The sequence below is a fragment of the Cornus florida genome, unplaced genomic scaffold (assembly GCF_030987335.1).
Source record: "Cornus florida cultivar Cherokee Brave unplaced genomic scaffold, ASM3098733v1 CherokeeBrave_3.0.0_Hap2_Chr03, whole genome shotgun sequence".
NCBI lineage: Eukaryota > Viridiplantae > Streptophyta > Magnoliopsida > Cornales > Cornaceae > Cornus > Cornus florida.
The window spans coordinates 5375787-5393447 of record NW_026775573.1 but is presented as its reverse complement, the minus strand read 5'-3'; the positions used below and the strand labels follow the sequence as shown (position 1 = coordinate 5393447).

The 17661-nt window shown below is 32.3% G+C and overlaps 2 protein-coding genes across 3 annotated transcripts; both read left to right on the top strand.

Annotated features, from left to right (window-relative positions):
- Positions 1 to 4209: 4209 nt before the first annotated feature.
- On the top strand, positions 4210 to 6260 carry LOC132299172 (uncharacterized). Its single transcript, XM_059795649.1, has 3 exons — positions 4210 to 5493; positions 5668 to 5739; positions 5862 to 6260. The coding sequence occupies exons 1-3, from the start codon at positions 4690 to 4692 to the stop codon at positions 5865 to 5867; spliced, it is 882 nt and encodes a 293-aa protein (XP_059651632.1). The 5' UTR covers positions 4210 to 4689; the 3' UTR covers positions 5868 to 6260.
- Positions 6261 to 11057: 4797 nt separating this feature from the next.
- LOC132299171 (uncharacterized) lies at positions 11058 to 15677 on the top strand. Of its 2 annotated transcripts, XR_009480032.1 has the most exons (3): positions 11058 to 11372; positions 14007 to 14473; positions 15467 to 15677. XR_009480032.1 is itself a non-coding variant. In XM_059795648.1 (2 exons), the coding sequence occupies exons 1-2, from the start codon at positions 11151 to 11153 to the stop codon at positions 14079 to 14081; spliced, it is 297 nt and encodes a 98-aa protein (XP_059651631.1). In that variant the 5' UTR covers positions 11058 to 11150; the 3' UTR covers positions 14082 to 14612. The 2 variants fall into 2 exon arrangements, 1 of the variants encoding a protein (XP_059651631.1); XM_059795648.1 differs by lacking the exon at positions 15467 to 15677 and having other exon boundaries at positions 14007 to 14612.
- Positions 15678 to 17661: the final 1984 nt, after the last annotated feature.

Genomic DNA, 17661 nt, shown 5'->3' with positions numbered 1-17661 from the left:
AATAATGATGGGTTATTTTTGTCAATTCACAAGCATGAGGGGTAAATATGACTTTTGAAACATCAGAGTGTCAATGTAAGCTAGTGACGTTGACCATCCGCTAAGTCACGTTGACCCAAACCTCAAAAAGTGTGAGTGCAAATTATCTTTTTTATTTTTTATTTTTACTTTTCTTTCCTTTTTGTCCTTACTATAATCCTGGTTAATAAACATTAATTAGATAGTGAACCAAGGCATCACATTAAAAAATATATATTTATATATATGTATAATATGTTTATGTTTAATTTGACAGCTCAATACGAGGCATTTATTTCTCATTATAAAAAATTGTAAGTTATACAGGGATGATACTAGCACTTGACAGCATCTCCAGCAAGTAGTTTGTTTTATCTCCAGGAGTTACTGAAAGCACTGTTTTGTATAAAATATACACTATTATATATGATATGTAATTTTTTTTTTTTATCTCTAATTATCTGTTAAGATATATTATTATGTTATTAATGTGTAAAATTATTATATATTTTATCCAACCTTTTTATGCAGCCAAATGAACATATTTCCTTTTATAAAAATTATGTAAGGTCCATGCTAATAAATAATTTAATTTTTTTTTTTGTATAAATCTATTGTGACATACCAGATTTACATAAAAAAAAATTTATACACAAGATTGAAGATGGTAGCATTTCAATGTAAATTTGTCATCTACTTTCCATTATAAGCAAAATTGGTTCCGAATATTAAATTAAAATTTGAATTTGAATTTTCAGTTATATACCAAAAAATAAAAAAAAACACTTACATGTTATGTTGTAACACAAATGTAATAAAAAAAATGCAGGCTCCGATTGGAACCTAATTGTTGACTCTCCTTCTCTTATTTATTTATTATTATTATTTTGTCACAATGCGTATGATAAGTATGTAAGTGCACAAGAAAGTTGTCCATGAAGTTTCTCAACCATTCGTCATTAGCTTTAAAAAGAGATGATACGAAGCTTTCAAGAATAAAATCAGGCACTTAGATTTTTTTAATTTCATATTGTAAGAAAAATGTTATAATAGCTAAATAGTTTATTTCAATTTTCACATAATGGCATTCAATGGCCATGAAATTAATGGCATTCAATGGCCATGAAATTAATATCCGCTCTACGGCATACTTAAATTTTTTTTAAAAAAAATCTATAAAAAATGAACCGCTCTTAATTTGCATACTTTCATCACCGTCTTCAACCCTTCCTCTCGGCTTCTGGTTCTCTCACATTTTCAATTTTATTTTTCGTTTGGATGGTAAGCAACAGTAATGACTGATTTAATTTGCTAAGTAAATATATGTACTCACTCACGTGACTCACGTCTGTATATATGTGATTCAACAATCTAAAATTGTATTTACGAAAATCTCCTATATGTGTGTCTATATATATATATATAAATTTGTACACAAATAGAAAAGTGAATATGATATACTATTTTTTTTCCACAGTGAATATGACATATTTGTTTATGTTCGATAATAGAATTGCCGAGAGCTCAAACGTTCTTGATCCTAACCTAGACAAGTTCGAACGTCTATGTAAAAGCTTGAGCTCAACTTTAGCACTGATACTCCATCATCGAGCCGAGCCCAAACCAACTCTTGCTCAGCTCAGCTCGGCTCAATTGCAACCCAAAGTTTATATGTGGTGATTGGACTTAAAAATTATTATACGATTAATACAATAATGATGATTGTTGTATTAAATTTTTGTCACTTTACTGGACGAGTATTTTATATGGGGCATAATACAGAAAACACTTCTCGACTTGTATCATTTTTCAGTAACATCGTCTAATTTTTTACCAAAGAAAAATCCTCTATCTAATTTTTTATCAAGGAACCTCCCTCAACTATCTATTTAAATATTAATTTTTTCAAATTCTCACAAACTGTACATCAAAATATTACAAATAATATATGCACGAAAAGCTTATAACACAGATTTTAGAAATATAAGATTTGCTTAACAAAACTTCATAACAAGAGTGAAATAGACAATCTAAAAAACTACTGCAACAATCTTATTTTATTTTATTTTTTATAAAATATTCGGATTATTTGCAAGAAAATTTTCAGAACTATTTATTTTCATATGGAGTATAACATATAAAAATATTAGCCCTAATAGAGACCGAATATTCATTTTTATTTATTTTTAAATGGTAAGTCTATAAAAGAATAAAAATACATTGATGTAAAATATGATATCTTATGAAATCGATCTTTACTGGGACTATTTATTTATTTATTTTTATATATATTTGGCTCCATATGTAAATGAATAATCCTGAAAATTTTCTTACAAATATCTCGACTATTTTATTTTTAAAAAATAAAATAAGAATGTTGAAGTAGATTTTTAGATTGCCTATTTCTTTCCGGTTATGAATGTTTGTTGTACAAATTTTATATTTCTGAACTCCTTATTTCATAAGCTTTTCGTGCATATATTATTTACAATTTTTAAATGTACAGTTTGTGAGAGATGGATTTTTGAAGTTTGAAAGAATTAAGATTTATATAAAAGGGTATTTTGGTCAAAATATCAACTCTTCTACTCCCTTTAGATAGTTGAGGGGGGTTCTTTGGTAAAAAATTAGATAAGGAATTTATTGAAAAAATGTTACAAGTCAAGAGGGGTTCTTTGGTAAAAAAAAAAAAATAGACAAGAGGAGTTTATTGGAAAAGCCTAAAAGTCGAGGGGGTTTTTCTATACTTTACCTTTTTATATGTTTGTTCAGCAATTTATAATATTTGTTAGAAAAATAGATTGAAAGAGAATAGTAAGACTTGAATTATACCATAAATAAATAAATGTGTGTGTATATTTTATCATCTCATTATATCCCTCTTAAATTTTAATTCATTCATTTAATTACAGTAATCAATATATATATATATATATATATATATATATATATATATATATATATATATACTTTGCCTTTTTATATGTTTGTTCAGCAATTTATAATATTTGTTAGAAAAATAGATTGAAAGAGAATAGTAAAGACTCGAATTATACCATAAATAAATAAATGTGTGTGTGTATATTTTATCATCTCATTATATCCCTCTTAAATTTATATATATATATATATTGATTACTGTAATTAAATGAATGAACTAAAAATTTAAGAGGGATATAATGAGATGATAAATGCACCTTATTATGCAAATTTGGAAATAATTTTTTTGGTGGGTCAAAATATTAATTTTTACCCATCCCACATTCACATATGATTTACTACATTGCCTCCTCCTTATTTATTTATTTATTTTTTTGTTTCTTTTAGTATTTCAACCCTTTTGACTTACCATTTTTGGAGACAGTGAAAGTATCATTAAGTTGCACCGTCTTTAATCATTCTCCTAAGGTTAGAATATCTTAATATTCAATAATCAAGTGATAAAAACTCTTATCTCACAAATTTTATTTTTTAGAAATTACACCGTGCATGTAAGACAAAAATTATAATATATATAATTTACGGGTTGACAATGGTGGTGTTAGATCTCTAAACTTTTTGATAGTCGGTGATCAGATCTCTTAAAGTACCATGCTCGACCTCTACAACTTTGGTGATAAATAATTAGGATGTCTCGAGAGACCAACACCATCATGTTTTACAAAACAAATAAAAAATAAAAAGATCATGACAAATATGTTATATATATATATAATATTTAATTGGGTCGACTATGGCTGTGTCCGACCATTATAATTTTTGTTGAACGTTGGCGGTGTCAAATTTCTTAAAGCACCATATTTGACCTCTATAATTTCATAGGTGAACAATGAAATGTCTCGAGAAGTTGACACCAATGCTTGAAAAAAAAAAAAAAAATTATAACAAGTATATTTGTGTCCACGATTATGGTGCCCGACTCCTATAATTTTTAATTAAAGGTGATCCGGATCCCTTAAGGCATTCTATAACTTATCATTCAATCTCATATTCCACATGTATTATGCAATTATTGGAAAGATTAAAGCAATTTCTTAATTCTTACCTTGATTAATTTTAGAAAAATACATCCATACAAGTGAACATGAAGGGTAAAACTGTAAAACAAAGTCCCTCCTGTTCCAGACTCAGCAGTATCTTAACCGTTCTCATATTCTTGACATAAGTCACAACTCCCCCCCCCCCCCCCTCCCCTCCTCACTTCAATTTCACCTTCTCTCCAAGCCATCGTCCTCTTTCTCTCTCCGATCTTCTCTCTCTACAATTCTCGGAGTTCTTAGGGTTTTGATTTTCTCCATTGAAAGATCTTGAGCCCATCAAAGACTATACACACATATATGTATATCTGAATGTCTTTGTAATTTAATTTAGATAGAGAAAACACTTCATCGCCTCTTTGCCTTTTCATATCTTTCTAGAATCATCTGTTTCTAGGGTTATCACAAACAATGAAGCTTCGTAGACGATCGAAAAACAGAAAAATCTATGCTCAATCGTTGTGACTTGTGAGAGAAACTCCACATCACCTCTCTCCAATTTTCTATTTTGAAGTTTTTTGTCGATCGAAGTGCGAAAAAATCTCTGTTTTATCGGTTAGAGAGAGAAACATTGAGCGATCGATGGTGTTTCATTCAAAATTCTGAATCTGAAACACTAGATAGAGGAATATCCATGGCGTCGACTGTTCCAGCGAAGTCCCAACCTCTCCACAACTTCTCGCTGCCTCGCTTGAAGTGGACGAAGAACCACACAAACAACCATCAGCGAGGCCGCAGACTCGCCGACTCGTCATCGCATCAATCTCCGCCGCCCGATTCGGCTCAGCGGCAATCTCCGCTGCTCAACTCCGCTCCGAGACAATCTCCAATGCGCGAATCTGCTTCCGAATCGGAATCTGGCTACGCTTCTCCTTCCAACAACGGTTCTGCATCCGAGAATCCGAAGAATCAAGCACCTGAAAGTAGCAAGCATGGCTTCTCTATTACATATTCCGATCACATGATCCCTAGTTCGGAGAAAAGATCGACGATTTCGGACGGTTATGGTGGAGTGAAAGAAGCCAGATCGAAGTTGAGTATTCGTTTCCGTACAAAGAACAAGCTTGATGATGTTCAAGATGAAGGAAAAGCTTCTACAGTTGGAGAAGTGGAGGAATTGGCGGCGAAGACTTGGAATTTGAGGCCGAGAAGGCCGATACAGAAGCAACCAAATGTGAATGGAGGAACATCTAAAGTCGGAGGAGCATCGTCGCCGGAGAATAAAGCTCAATTGCCTCCGGCGACCACGAATCGGCAGGAATCGATCTGGTTGCGAAGTGGTCCTGAAGCGAACTTTGAAGAAAGGAGGGAGAAGAAGAGAAAGTTCTCGATTCCTCTCTCTCGGGAGGAGATTGAAGAGGATATCTTTGCGATGACCGGATCAAAGCCGGCAAGGCGGCCAAGGAAGAGAGTAAAGGCTGTTCAGAAACAACTCGATGTGAGAATATACTCAAATTTCACTATTTGATTTTTCTGTTACTGTTTGGGTGTGTGTGTGTGTGTTTTTTCCTTTTTTTTTTTTTTTTTTTTTTTTTTTTTTTTTTTTTTTTTTTCTGCTGTTTTTGAATTTTGATCAGTGCCTAATGCTTGGTATAAATGATAATTCTTGCAGAATGCATTTCCTGGTTTGTGGTTGGCATCAATAACCCCTGATTCATACAAAGTCTCTGAAGCTCCTATAAAGGTATAGTTTTCTATTTATGTTTTGAACATTCAAAGTTCAGGGCTTTTTTCTATTTATGTTATGAACATTCAAAGTTGAGGGCTTTCATTTATGGATTTGAGAACATGATTTGGTGGTTGCAGGGTTAGATCAGATCGTCGCGGATTCTGATCCTTTGGGGGACTTTTGATTGTTTGAAGGTCTATGACTTCCTATTTTTGTGATCTCATATGGTGGTAAAACGAATCAGAACCTTAAAAGATGAAATGGAGGATAGCTGTAACTTGTTTAGTCTTCTTTTATCTGTTTTGGCGATGAGTTCAGTGAAATAGAGGAAGAGGTTTTGGTGATGAGTTCAGTGAAATAGAGGAAGAGGTTGATTATTTTTGTTTTTGATTAGTTGCAGATGTAAATATGAATTATCAAATGACTTGTTATTGATTTAACTTTAAAACCTTCTCTGTTTTCTTGCTAATTTAAAGCTGTAGTTCTTTTTTCTAATACTGAAAAGGAAATGCAAGATTATTGTTGTGGGAATGAAATTGTGTGATTTTACAGTTGGGTGTGATGGTATGGGGGACATTTTTAGTTACCCTAAATAATGATGTGTTTTGAAGAGTCTGATTGTTAGTTTGCTGGCTCTTGATCAAATTGATAAATGATTTTAAAGGCATGTGTGAGTTTGGTTTAGTTCAATATAGTTATTGATCTTTTTTTGATTAGATTTAATTTTAGTCATTAAAGAACCGTTTTTCATAATTTGTTTCAGTATTTATAATTAATCTTTATATTATTTTTTTGTCTAGATCCTGATCTAACTTTTCTGCTATATAGATCATATGTGAAGCGGTGAATAATCTATTTGTTTTGTTGCACGTGAACTACAAGTGCCAACAGTAGTAAATAATGATCTGTTTTGACGAATATCATAGTTAGATTGCTGGCTCTTGATCAAATTGATAAATGATTTTAAAGGCTCTACGCAAGAGTTTGGTTTAGTTCAGTATAGTTATCCACCTGTTTCCTGACGAGATTTAATTTATTGTCATGAATTAGCTGTTTTTTCATAATTTGTTTTGGTATTTATAATTAGTCTTTATATAATATTTTGTCTTGATCTGTGATCTAACTTTTCTGCTATATGGATAATATGTGAAGCAGTGAATAATCTATTTGTTTTGTTGTACAGCAGTAGTAAATAATGATCTGTTTTGACGAATATGCTTGTTAGTTTGCTGGCTCCTGATCAAATTGATGAATGATTTTAAATGCTCCATGCGTGAGTTTGGTTTAGTTAAATTTAGTCATTAAGCTATTCTCTGTTTTAATTTATGACTATTAATGAACAAGTATTTTTGTATTTATTTTAGTGTGCTCATTACTGGTGTTTTTGAGCGCTTACACAAGCAGTAAATTGAGAATGAGAACTCTGTGACTTCACATTTTTTGTGAAATCTACCAGTGGTTGAATTGCCTGGATTGTTACTTTTTCTTTGTTAAGAAAAAATGTCTGGTCGTACCGATCCTCTGGAATTTGAGACATGAATTTTCTTATGAGTGCTTTTATTCTAAGACGTGTTTGATTATGTCTATTTTTGTTTCTCATAGAAAGTACGTATACACTCTACCAGAAAAGAGGTCCGTTCTTCCTTATTGTCCATAAATAATTATGATAAGAGCCTGTTTATTGAAATAGAAAATTTAGGAAGATTTTAGGTTGAAATAAATTTCCTATTAGGTCTCAAAGCTCTCGAATTTTTGCATCCTCTTCTCGTTTTTGAAATTACAGGTGAAGTTGTTTGATTTTATTTAATCAACAAATCATCTGCCTTTTTTTAGGGTTCCTTCAGTCACTGCTACATCTTGCTATGGCCACTGGACTTGTGACTTTAGTTTATGATGGATGTTTGTGATAACATTGAGCAAATGCTCTTTTCTCTCTTTCCATCACTCAAGACCATTGTAATTGATAGTCATATTCATACTCCTCTTCTCTTCGTCACTGTTCATTTTAAGTCAATTTGTCTTTTTGTACTGCAATGCAGATTTCTATTTGAGGATAGAAATCAAATCTGAGCCTTTTGTTGTATTGTTTATTTAGAATTTGTTAGTTACCAAAGAAAAAAAAATGTTTCCATGTCATTGTTGAGAAACAGAAGAAAATTGATATATTGTCATTATGGTGTCATGGATTAAACCATTGGTATTGATAGTCATTGGTGGTCGCTCTTAGGGTGGATTAGTGATGTATTGGGTGACGGTATTGAAAGATGCCGAAGATGCTGCTCCAATTGGGGAACCAAAAGGTTTTTTTTTTTGGAAGTCACAAATTTTAATAGCATATTGCAGTTTAGTTTCCATTATATGGATTATTGAAGGAAGCAGATCGGTGAACTGTGCTTTTGTGAAATGCACATATATGTTGCATTAGGGTGGAAAAAGTTGATAGGGAGAGGTGCGAGATGGATAGTGGGATAGAGGTAGAAATGGTGTTGGAAGAAGTTGATACGGAGAGAAACGTTGGAAATTTTTTTTTATATGGAAGCTAGCCTGTTGAATGGGGTGATGATTTTGGAATTCTCTTCTGATTTGTGATTGTTCTCCAACGGTAAATAATGATTTGTTTTGACAAAAATATGCTTGTTAGTTAAAAATATGCTGGCTAGTTTGTTGATATATGTATAATTTGGTTTAGAGAGTAGGGGTTTCTAAAGGTTTTAGAGAGTTTAGAGAGTAGGCTTGGTGAAGGTTTGCAGCATGGTCAACATTTTTGCCTTCCTATGGAATGCAACATCTTTAAAAGAAGTCCGATGGCTTCAAATTTTTAGCAGACTGCCTTTGTGCGCTTGGTGTATATAAATGAACTTACAATGAATGACGGAGATATGTACATGTGTCATCGAGCCAACGCAATGGGTTCTAGAACGCTACCAAGGAGTATCTAAGATATGGTAGACCACTCTACAAATCTTTGCAACTCTATATAACTAACTCCACACAAGCTTAGAGAAGTCTAGGGGCAGACTTTGGCGGTGGCGTGACAATGTGCTCATTCTTCTTATGTAGTTGTTCACGGTATGTGAACATTATGCACTTGAAAAAAACATAAATAAAAAAATGCATGCACTTGTCTTGATTCACTGAGTGAATAACTGATTTATAGCTTTATTATATTTGCTATTGCCGTGCAGGTTGAATCTACTACAATCTTGAGCAAGTTGAAATTTACAAGTAACCAACCAAAGTCGGCTTTGGTTTCTTCTGTGAACTGCTGTAATCAGGTTACAACAATTTTAGACTTATACTACATGGATGACAAACCAACATAGTGATTTTGCTTCGTTTTTTTAGATTTCCTTTTAAGATTTAATTTAAGTTTATTTTTAATTCAAAACAGGGAATGAGGGATATGGATAGCTTAATAAACTATTCTTCCAACTCTTTTTGTTCTTAATTTTTGTTAAGAATTTGTGACATGATGTCCATTGCTTAGTGCAAGTGAAAGTCAGGTTGTTAAAATAACACTGGTTTTGAAAGTGATCACTGTGTACAGAAATTAGGTTTGACCTTACATAGGCAAGATTTAGGTTTTTGTCCACAGATTTTGCCGCCCTGGAATTAATGCGGAGGTTCTATGTTTGACTCTCTTATATCAAACAAGAACTAACCTTAGTTGAGTCGGAATTGTGGTTTGCTTTTGTCAAACTCGGACAAAATTAATCAATATATATAGTACTAGATCATTCATGAAATCCATAGATTCTGACTTTATGTTTGACCTTCCAATGTTTTCCAATGTTTTCAAAGATACTTGCAAATTCGTATTATTTAAATTCGGGTGTGTGTGTTATATATATATATATCATTTTGTAAGTTAGGTCAAAGTTATTTATTTAGGCCACTATTTGTTTGGATGTAAAATATATATTTTTTATTTTATAATGTTTCATACAATATTTACAAAGAAAAAATATATTAAAATTTAACAAAAATAACTTACGTATTAATTTTTGGCAAGTTATTTTCAACGTAGTTTGACACGATCCTAATATTGACTTATACTTTTGACAAGTACCGAAAAATAAATATTGACTTATATATTTTTAAATAATATATATATATATATATATATATATATATATATATATATATATATATCCTCAAAACAAACAAACGGAACCTTAATTCTTAGGTTTCTTTTATGGGTTAGTCCCTACTCTGCCTGTACACTGAAAACTATCAGGAATGGCTAATTTTTCAGAACTCAAAAACACAGTTAGACTGTCTTTATGGGCTAATGTTCTTTGAGAGTAGAAACTTTTAAGACTATCTTTTCAGCAAAGAAAATAACTGAAAATCAGAGACTACAAAAGTTCGTTTGATTAATAAAGATTTAAGAAAATTGTTTTGGTGAAAGGATAAAATTCATACTATGACTTGACTTGTATCTCACCAAACAATGGAGAAACCAAAAAGTCATAACTAACACATGTAACAACAAACAAACAAGCCCAGACGTGATGGAAAACCCAACTGAGATTGATGGAATCTTAAAACGAATGTCATGATGTCATTGTTTGTGAGATTGTTGTATGAGTAAAGATAAAGACTGGGTGTGGCCCAATGAATAAGGGGTGTTTTAGGCCTCATTGTAAATTTGGGCTTAAATAATTGTAAATTCGGGTTTTAAAAAAAAAATTACAAACTAACATAAATATGAAAATTTTAAAAATTAAAAATTTCAAGTGTTGAAGTTTTTAGGTTGTAATTAAAAATTAATATTTTTAATATATATATATATTTTAAATTGTCAGTATTCCGTTTTAAGTGTATATTTAAATTACATTAAGTAAGCACTTAACTTGTTCATAAGACTTGGTGCTGTTTGATTACTCAATTTAGCTCTTAATTCTAAATGTATTAAGCACTTATCCAATTAAGTGCATTTAATAACGCATTTTGAATATCTCTAAAACGATTGCATTTTGAATATTTCTGAAAACGATAAGCGTCACTTAAAATAGGATAAAATTTCAAACGACAGAGATATCACTTATCACTGAATGTTGAATGCTACAAATTTAAAAAGATTTCAAATAATATTTATTTTTAATTACCACTTTAAAATTTCAGTTTTTAAAACTTTTAATACTTAATTTTCAATTTTATCAAAGGACATGCTTAACCAGTTCATAATTAAACGTGTAAATCGAGTTATCAAAAAAATAGAATGCAGTCCAAAATGGCTATAAAGTGAATTATTCTTTCTATTAAAAAAACAAAAATCGAAAGACTGAAGAGGGTAATAAGGTAAAAACACTGTCAAATGGAAGAAATTGAGTAGTGTGCGCCACTCTGGTGCTGGGTTGATGATATTGTTACAGGAGTCGAAGGAAAGGCTAAAGAGGGCAATAGAGTAAAAACACTATCAAATGGAAGGAATTGCGGAGGGGGATGGTGGTGGCAGCGGCGGTTACTGGTGGTGGGCCGCCGCAAGCACCGTTCAGTTGGTATGGGGCATACACTCCTATCGAAGAGGCTTCGCCGGGGACTCCCGTTTCATGCCCCTCAAAGCCTTTGCCGTCGCCTCCCTCTTCGTCGGCGCCACCGCCTCCGCCACCGTCGGGACCCTTCGTGCCTCCGGCATCCACTCGGTACGCTCCTCTTGCCGTCCCTCTATCTCTCTCTCTATGTGTGTGTATATAGACTCTCTAACTCCCTATCATTTTCCTCCTAGATCGCTATTTGGACTTGTTATGGTTTTGATTGTAGGCTCACGTTTAGTTTAGCTAGTTAACGATTTATATGGTTTCGATTCTCTTAATTTGCTTTGCTCATATTCTATGGTATAGGTATATCTTCCATGAAATATGAACTACAGTAGGAATTTTATCTCTGCCCTCAAATATTAAAGAAGAAAATTTACTCACATCCAATGAATGAACCAACCAAGTGTACAAAAAAAAAAAAAAAAACAAAAAAAACAAAAAGGAATGGCATTGTTGACACAGCTGATTTGGGTTCTCATTTGAAGAATCTTAATACTCAATGCTTTTAAATTCATCTGGAAGCAACAAAATTTACTCTACCAAGTATCATATCCTTAGACTTATTAGCAAACCAGCTTAATAAAAGGGAAAAATACTTGCTTTATAGGATTTTGTGACACTTATTTTAGTCTACCTACCCGAATGTCAAGGTATTTTTTAAATTCAGACAGCCGTGTTTTCCCCAAATATTGAGAAAGTTGTGATGAACCTTCTCAGCTCGTGAATGAATCCAGTAATTTTTTTTTGCATTTTTTATTTTGGTTTAACTAGCATTGCTTCAATAAAATTAGCTTTTGTTTCATTTGGATGATGAATTCGAAATGGGGGATTTTAGGATTCGATATTGGATTCTGAGAATTGAGGGAGGGGACAGTGTAGTGGTAGGAGACATACATTTAGCTAAAATATTTCTTTGATTAATATCATTCATGCATGGAACATATTTTGGATAATTCCTTTCACCTTGTTATTTCAATTCCACTTATCCAAGGCTCCCAAAAACATCCAAAGGCAAAGGTTAAATTTTGTGAGAAAAAAATTATAAAAGAGCAGAAAGGAAAGGGTTTGGGTGCTTAACATAATTTCCTGCATGGAGGCTTCGAAAAATTCTTTAAACAATCAAACAACCTTAGAAAGCAAAAGCTCTTGCCTATTAATGTGTCAACTTGATTGTCAATAAATTCAAATCTTCATCCATATATATATATATATATATATATATATATTTTCAGTAAGAAAATTAGATTCATTTAATAATTTGAGAATGTCAGGGTTCAAGTTTTCACGTTTCAAAATGTAAGAGAGATTGGAGATATGGGGTTCACAGTTTTAAGGGCTAGTTTGGTGTGGTGGAATGAATTGGAATGGAATGAGAATGGAGGTGGGAATGGAATGAGTAGGGAATGGAATGGTCATTCCTTTTGTTGGAATGTGGAATGATTTTAATGGAATGACCATTCTCCAAGAATAGTGGACAATGATGATTCCAACTTTAAAATTGGCACCAAACACAAGAATGGAAAAAAAATCATTCCATTCCACTTTCTTTTATTTCATTCCACCATACCAAACTAGCTCTAAAGGTAATGATGCAGTAGAACTAGCCATCTTGGAAAAGCAACTTCCAATTAGACACTCAAATCTCAAAGGGATAAAAGTATTAATATTTAGGGGTCTCACTGCGTCTTGTATATTAGGTTGCAGGATTCATTTCAATGATATTTTGTTCTTTAGGTTATAGTCTCGTAGTCTTTGTTTCAATATTATTTGTTTTATATAGTTTCATGGAATTTTTGCAGTCTTTTGATCTCAAATGATGGGATGTCCTAGTTGCTTCTGTTTTTCTGGTTGGCTCTTTCAGAGCAATATCTTCTTTTTCTTTAGGCAATTTCCTTGCATTTCTTTATATACAATTGCCCTGTTTTTGCCTTGTCCTTTCTATGTTTAAATATACAACTTATGTCCACATTGAAGTGAAGAACCAAATTTGCCGTGGATCGTAAAAGTGAGGGAAGATGTGACAAAATTTGATTAGACTGGCTTATGGTTCTAAATAGTGTAATTGCAACATGGGATGTATGTAACTGACCTCAAATAGCTAGAACAAGACTTCACTGATTTGTACACTTCTGCTAAAATCCTACATGTCTTTATTATTGTTTTCAAACTAAACCACCCTTATTACCAGAATTCCCACTGTGTGTTGCTTTAAAACCCTTTCATTAATAACTCACTCACTTTTTCATAAAAGTATGTCATTCATTATCCAAGTGTTCTAAGCCTTGAGCTCTGTCTCATGTATTGTCCTATATGATATGGAGTCTTTATTCAGATTTTAGCTCCTCGGTGATCTTGTTAGATGAGTAATATTTTGGTTTATTTATGAGAAATTCGGTAATTTCTTAGCCAAAAAGAAAAGTATATAAATAAAGGAGATGTTGTAGCTGCCTGAAATATATTAATTAGGCAGTCATTAAACACAAGGGAATAAAAATTGTAAATGCAGAGTTGTTCCTTTTTGTTCTTTTTTATTTTATTTTTTATTTTTGGAGGGGTGATGCAGGTTCTAAAATTTAAGAGAAAATGAATTCCATACCTAATTCTAAACCATTCTTTTCCTTTTTGAGTTCTTTTTGTTGAGTTATTCAGCACTTCCATTTCCTTTTAACTACATTGCATATCCTTGTATGATTGTCATTTTACCAAATAGTTCATTTATAGCCTTGTGTTATTTTATAGGTGGGAGATGCTAAAGAGCTGGGTGAAAGTATAAGGACTGAACTTGGAATTCCCCCGAAAGCGCGTGATGAATAGATATGATCTCAAGATCTTTGTAATTTTGTCGCATCCGAGTTATGGAAAGATTTTGGCTTTCTCTGGCTCTTTCTTGAAAAATCATTAAAGCCTCTCCTCTTGAACAAATTCTAGTTGAGACTTGAGAGAGGACACAGAGGCAAATAAGCACAGTTTTTCCTTTTACTAGTTTATTTTCTTTGTTGAGAATAGAGAAAACCCGGAAATGATCTATTTATGAGAATTGTGTTTCTAAAACATGTCCCGCTACTGTTTTACTTTCTGTGCTATTCAGTCATTCTTTAGTCTTCATGAAGTAGAAAAACGATATTATGTCTGGCAAGAAGCACTTGGGTCTAGGAATATGATCGTTAGCCTGGATTCCCAAAGTAGCTCTGGAGTTGCACCAGAAGGTGATCATGTCAGCCTTTTTTTTCATAGTAGAATAGGCTCAGTATTCTGAATTCTGATGTAGGTAACTTGATGTTGTATTTGATACTCATCAGCTCGTATGAAACATTTCTTATTAATATATTCTTCTGTAGGCCTTTTCATTTGGTGTTTTTTGTTGAAAGCTGATACATTTCTTCTTGATATATTCTTCTGTAGGCCTTTTCATTAGGTCAAACTTCACATGTTGTATATGGTATGCCTGTATTATTGTAGATAAAGAATGTTGAGCTTGTGTAAAGAGTTCTAAAATTGTATTATGAACAACTGAGGGTGATGTTATTGGAAAATATCTCTCTAGATATGTTTTCATGATCGAACTTTTGCATTTAAAGCTAATTTAGGTTGGAATTTTATCAGTGTGTTCATCCTTTTAGACTGTTATCTTTTTTTCGCACATCAGAACTTAGGCCCCTTACCTGAGACGTGTGTAGTGAGAAATAGAAAAATTCTATGCACTGATTTTCCATCTGATCAGTGGACATATCAGCTGGCTTAATCTTTATGTTGTTGCAAGTGATCAATTCCTTACAAATAATCCATATTTCAATTAATTTCCCTGCTTGACAAGTTGATTTTAGAGTCTATTAACAGCAGCTAAAACTTGCTTCATTGAAATTTTTGCAAATTACATAACGTTAGGTGTTTATAGAAGAGAAGTTTTAAAATAAAGGGTGGTAGTTTTATTTATTTATTTATTATTATTATTTTTAAAATAATGACTTTTAAAGTGCAATGAAGCATTACATTCCTGTGAATTCCTTGGGTAGAAAGAAACAAGGAGAAAATATGAAATCTAGCAAGACTGAATATTATTGTTTCTATCAATCCTCTGAGCAGCTAAATGGAGTATGAAGCTGCAGTTTGTTTGATCTATGTTCATGAGACCTCTGAAATTTCCACTTACATAGTCTCTAGAAATGTTTGTGATTAAGAGCTCTTGTGATTTTCTGTAGGACTATGGCAAGACAAATGTTCCAGAAGTCGAAGCAAATCAAACCGTCATTTTGTCCTTGATGAGCAAATTGGATTAAGATGCTGCATTGTTCTTATGAAGACCTTGAGATTAAACACGTAATACCAACTTTGGTAAGCAATTTCCACCCTCCATTTATTAATGTAATGTTCTACAGTAAGTCTTACAATCAAGAAACTGCATGCGGTCCATTTACGACTCTAACAAGCTGCATTGATGATTGAACTGGAATTAATATGAAGAATCTATTGCAGGGTGCTTGTAATTGAATGGGCTTTACTGCTCGCTTTATTAGTATTCTGTGTGTTGCGTACGTGGTTTAATCTCGTTTAGATCCATCTAATGAATCAAGGTGATGTTGTGACAAGTACAAAATCTAGGGTTTGGACAATACACAGCGACTAACTACTGTTTCAACAACTGAAAAATGAATTAAATTACCATTCAACCATCAACATTGGGATGATGAAGAGCTAATCATTCAAGTTGGCATTTCAGAAAACTTAAGAAGCAAAGCTAGGCGGTAGGCAAATAGAACGAGGTATATAATATACTATATGGAAAGAGAGAAACACTAGGTTATTTTGGAATGACAAAACATGGAAACATGAAAAGAGAGAAACACTAGCTTACATCTGTGGGCGTTGAAAATCGGTTTGATTGATTGGTTTTGGAAGTCCTTTTTCTCTGTTTTGACAGATTGGGCTGTTTTAAGTCAGACAAATTACTGAGATATTCTGCAGTTGAGTATGAAGCCTTGCAAGTATTTGGTTTTGATGCTCTTAAAAAATGGTTATTGTAGTGAAAAGCATGTTAGAGAAATTCTGATTTGCAATGGGTACTCAGTCTGGTTTAGACTCTTGTTAGCAGAGTCAAGAATTAAACAGCATTAGACTGTTATTGGATTTTGCTGCTTGTTTATAACTATAACATGTATTTTTTCTTCTTTGTTTTTAGTTTGGCTCCCCTTTGGTTTCTCTGTTCTTGTATACAAAGTTTATGTCCTTTATATTGTTTGCAATTGGCCTTTTGCCTTAGGCTTTTTATTTTTATATATTTTTTGGGTATAAAATGCTTACCTTTTCAAAATAAATAAATAAATAAAACATGTATTGTAATTTAACAAGGGAAAGGGAAAGGGAAAATGGTTCGGTTCAGTTTAAAGAAGACAAGACATAGGCCAAGAATTGCAAACAATTTCTTGGAAGTGGTGTGTAAGTACGAGTTAGGAGAAAGAAAATAAATAAATAAATAAAAATGATGGTGTACATTTATTAAACCCCACAAAATTAGGTCTTATTATTATTTTTTTCTTAATTGGTACGTGCACACATATATGTCTTCATCGAGACTCGAATCCTTAATCTCTCTTTGAAAAATAGGAGTCTAGTATCGTTAGGCCACTAACCTTAAGCTGTTGGTTAGGTCTTATTATTTCATAGCTCATTGTTACATTTCGTCAATTTGAAGGAGGTTGAGCCAAGTAGACACACGTGTGAGTGTAGAAGTGGACTTTGCATGACATATGTAGAGTGTTGGGTTAGAATCTTATACATTTGTGCAGAAAGTAGAAGTGGACTTTGCATGACATATGTAGAGTGTTGGGTTAGAATCTTATACATTTGTGTAGCAAAGTAGGGAAATAGAGGATTATAGTATGTTGATTTTTTTTTTTTTTAAATTGATAAATTGAATAAGATTTGAGAAGATTGAGATTTTTCTAGAAATTGTAAATATATATAGAGTCTTAACATGGATTGTAATGTACTTAAAAGAATAAATATATATATATATATATATACACCGTGAAAGTTTCATTTGTAACATAAATTTACTAGTATAAAATTGTAAGGATGGGTAAATAGTTTGAAGGTGAGAACTGACAATTCTTTGCGGGGAGATGAGCAGTCACTCAACTCATCAATGAGCTAATTCGTAAAAAAAGTCGGTTGGGTGTGCGTTATTTATCGAACACATAAATGCACCAGTTTGCTCTACCATGCTAGTTGCGGGTATATTTTATAAGTTCTTATCCATTATGAACCATAATCCATGGTTCTTAATTAGAGAATATTGTAGGGTTTTTTTTGAATCATCTTTGTTCTTAATTATAGATTATATTCTAAACAAGATTGATTGAAGTTAAATAAGAAGCATAAAAAATAAATTAAATAT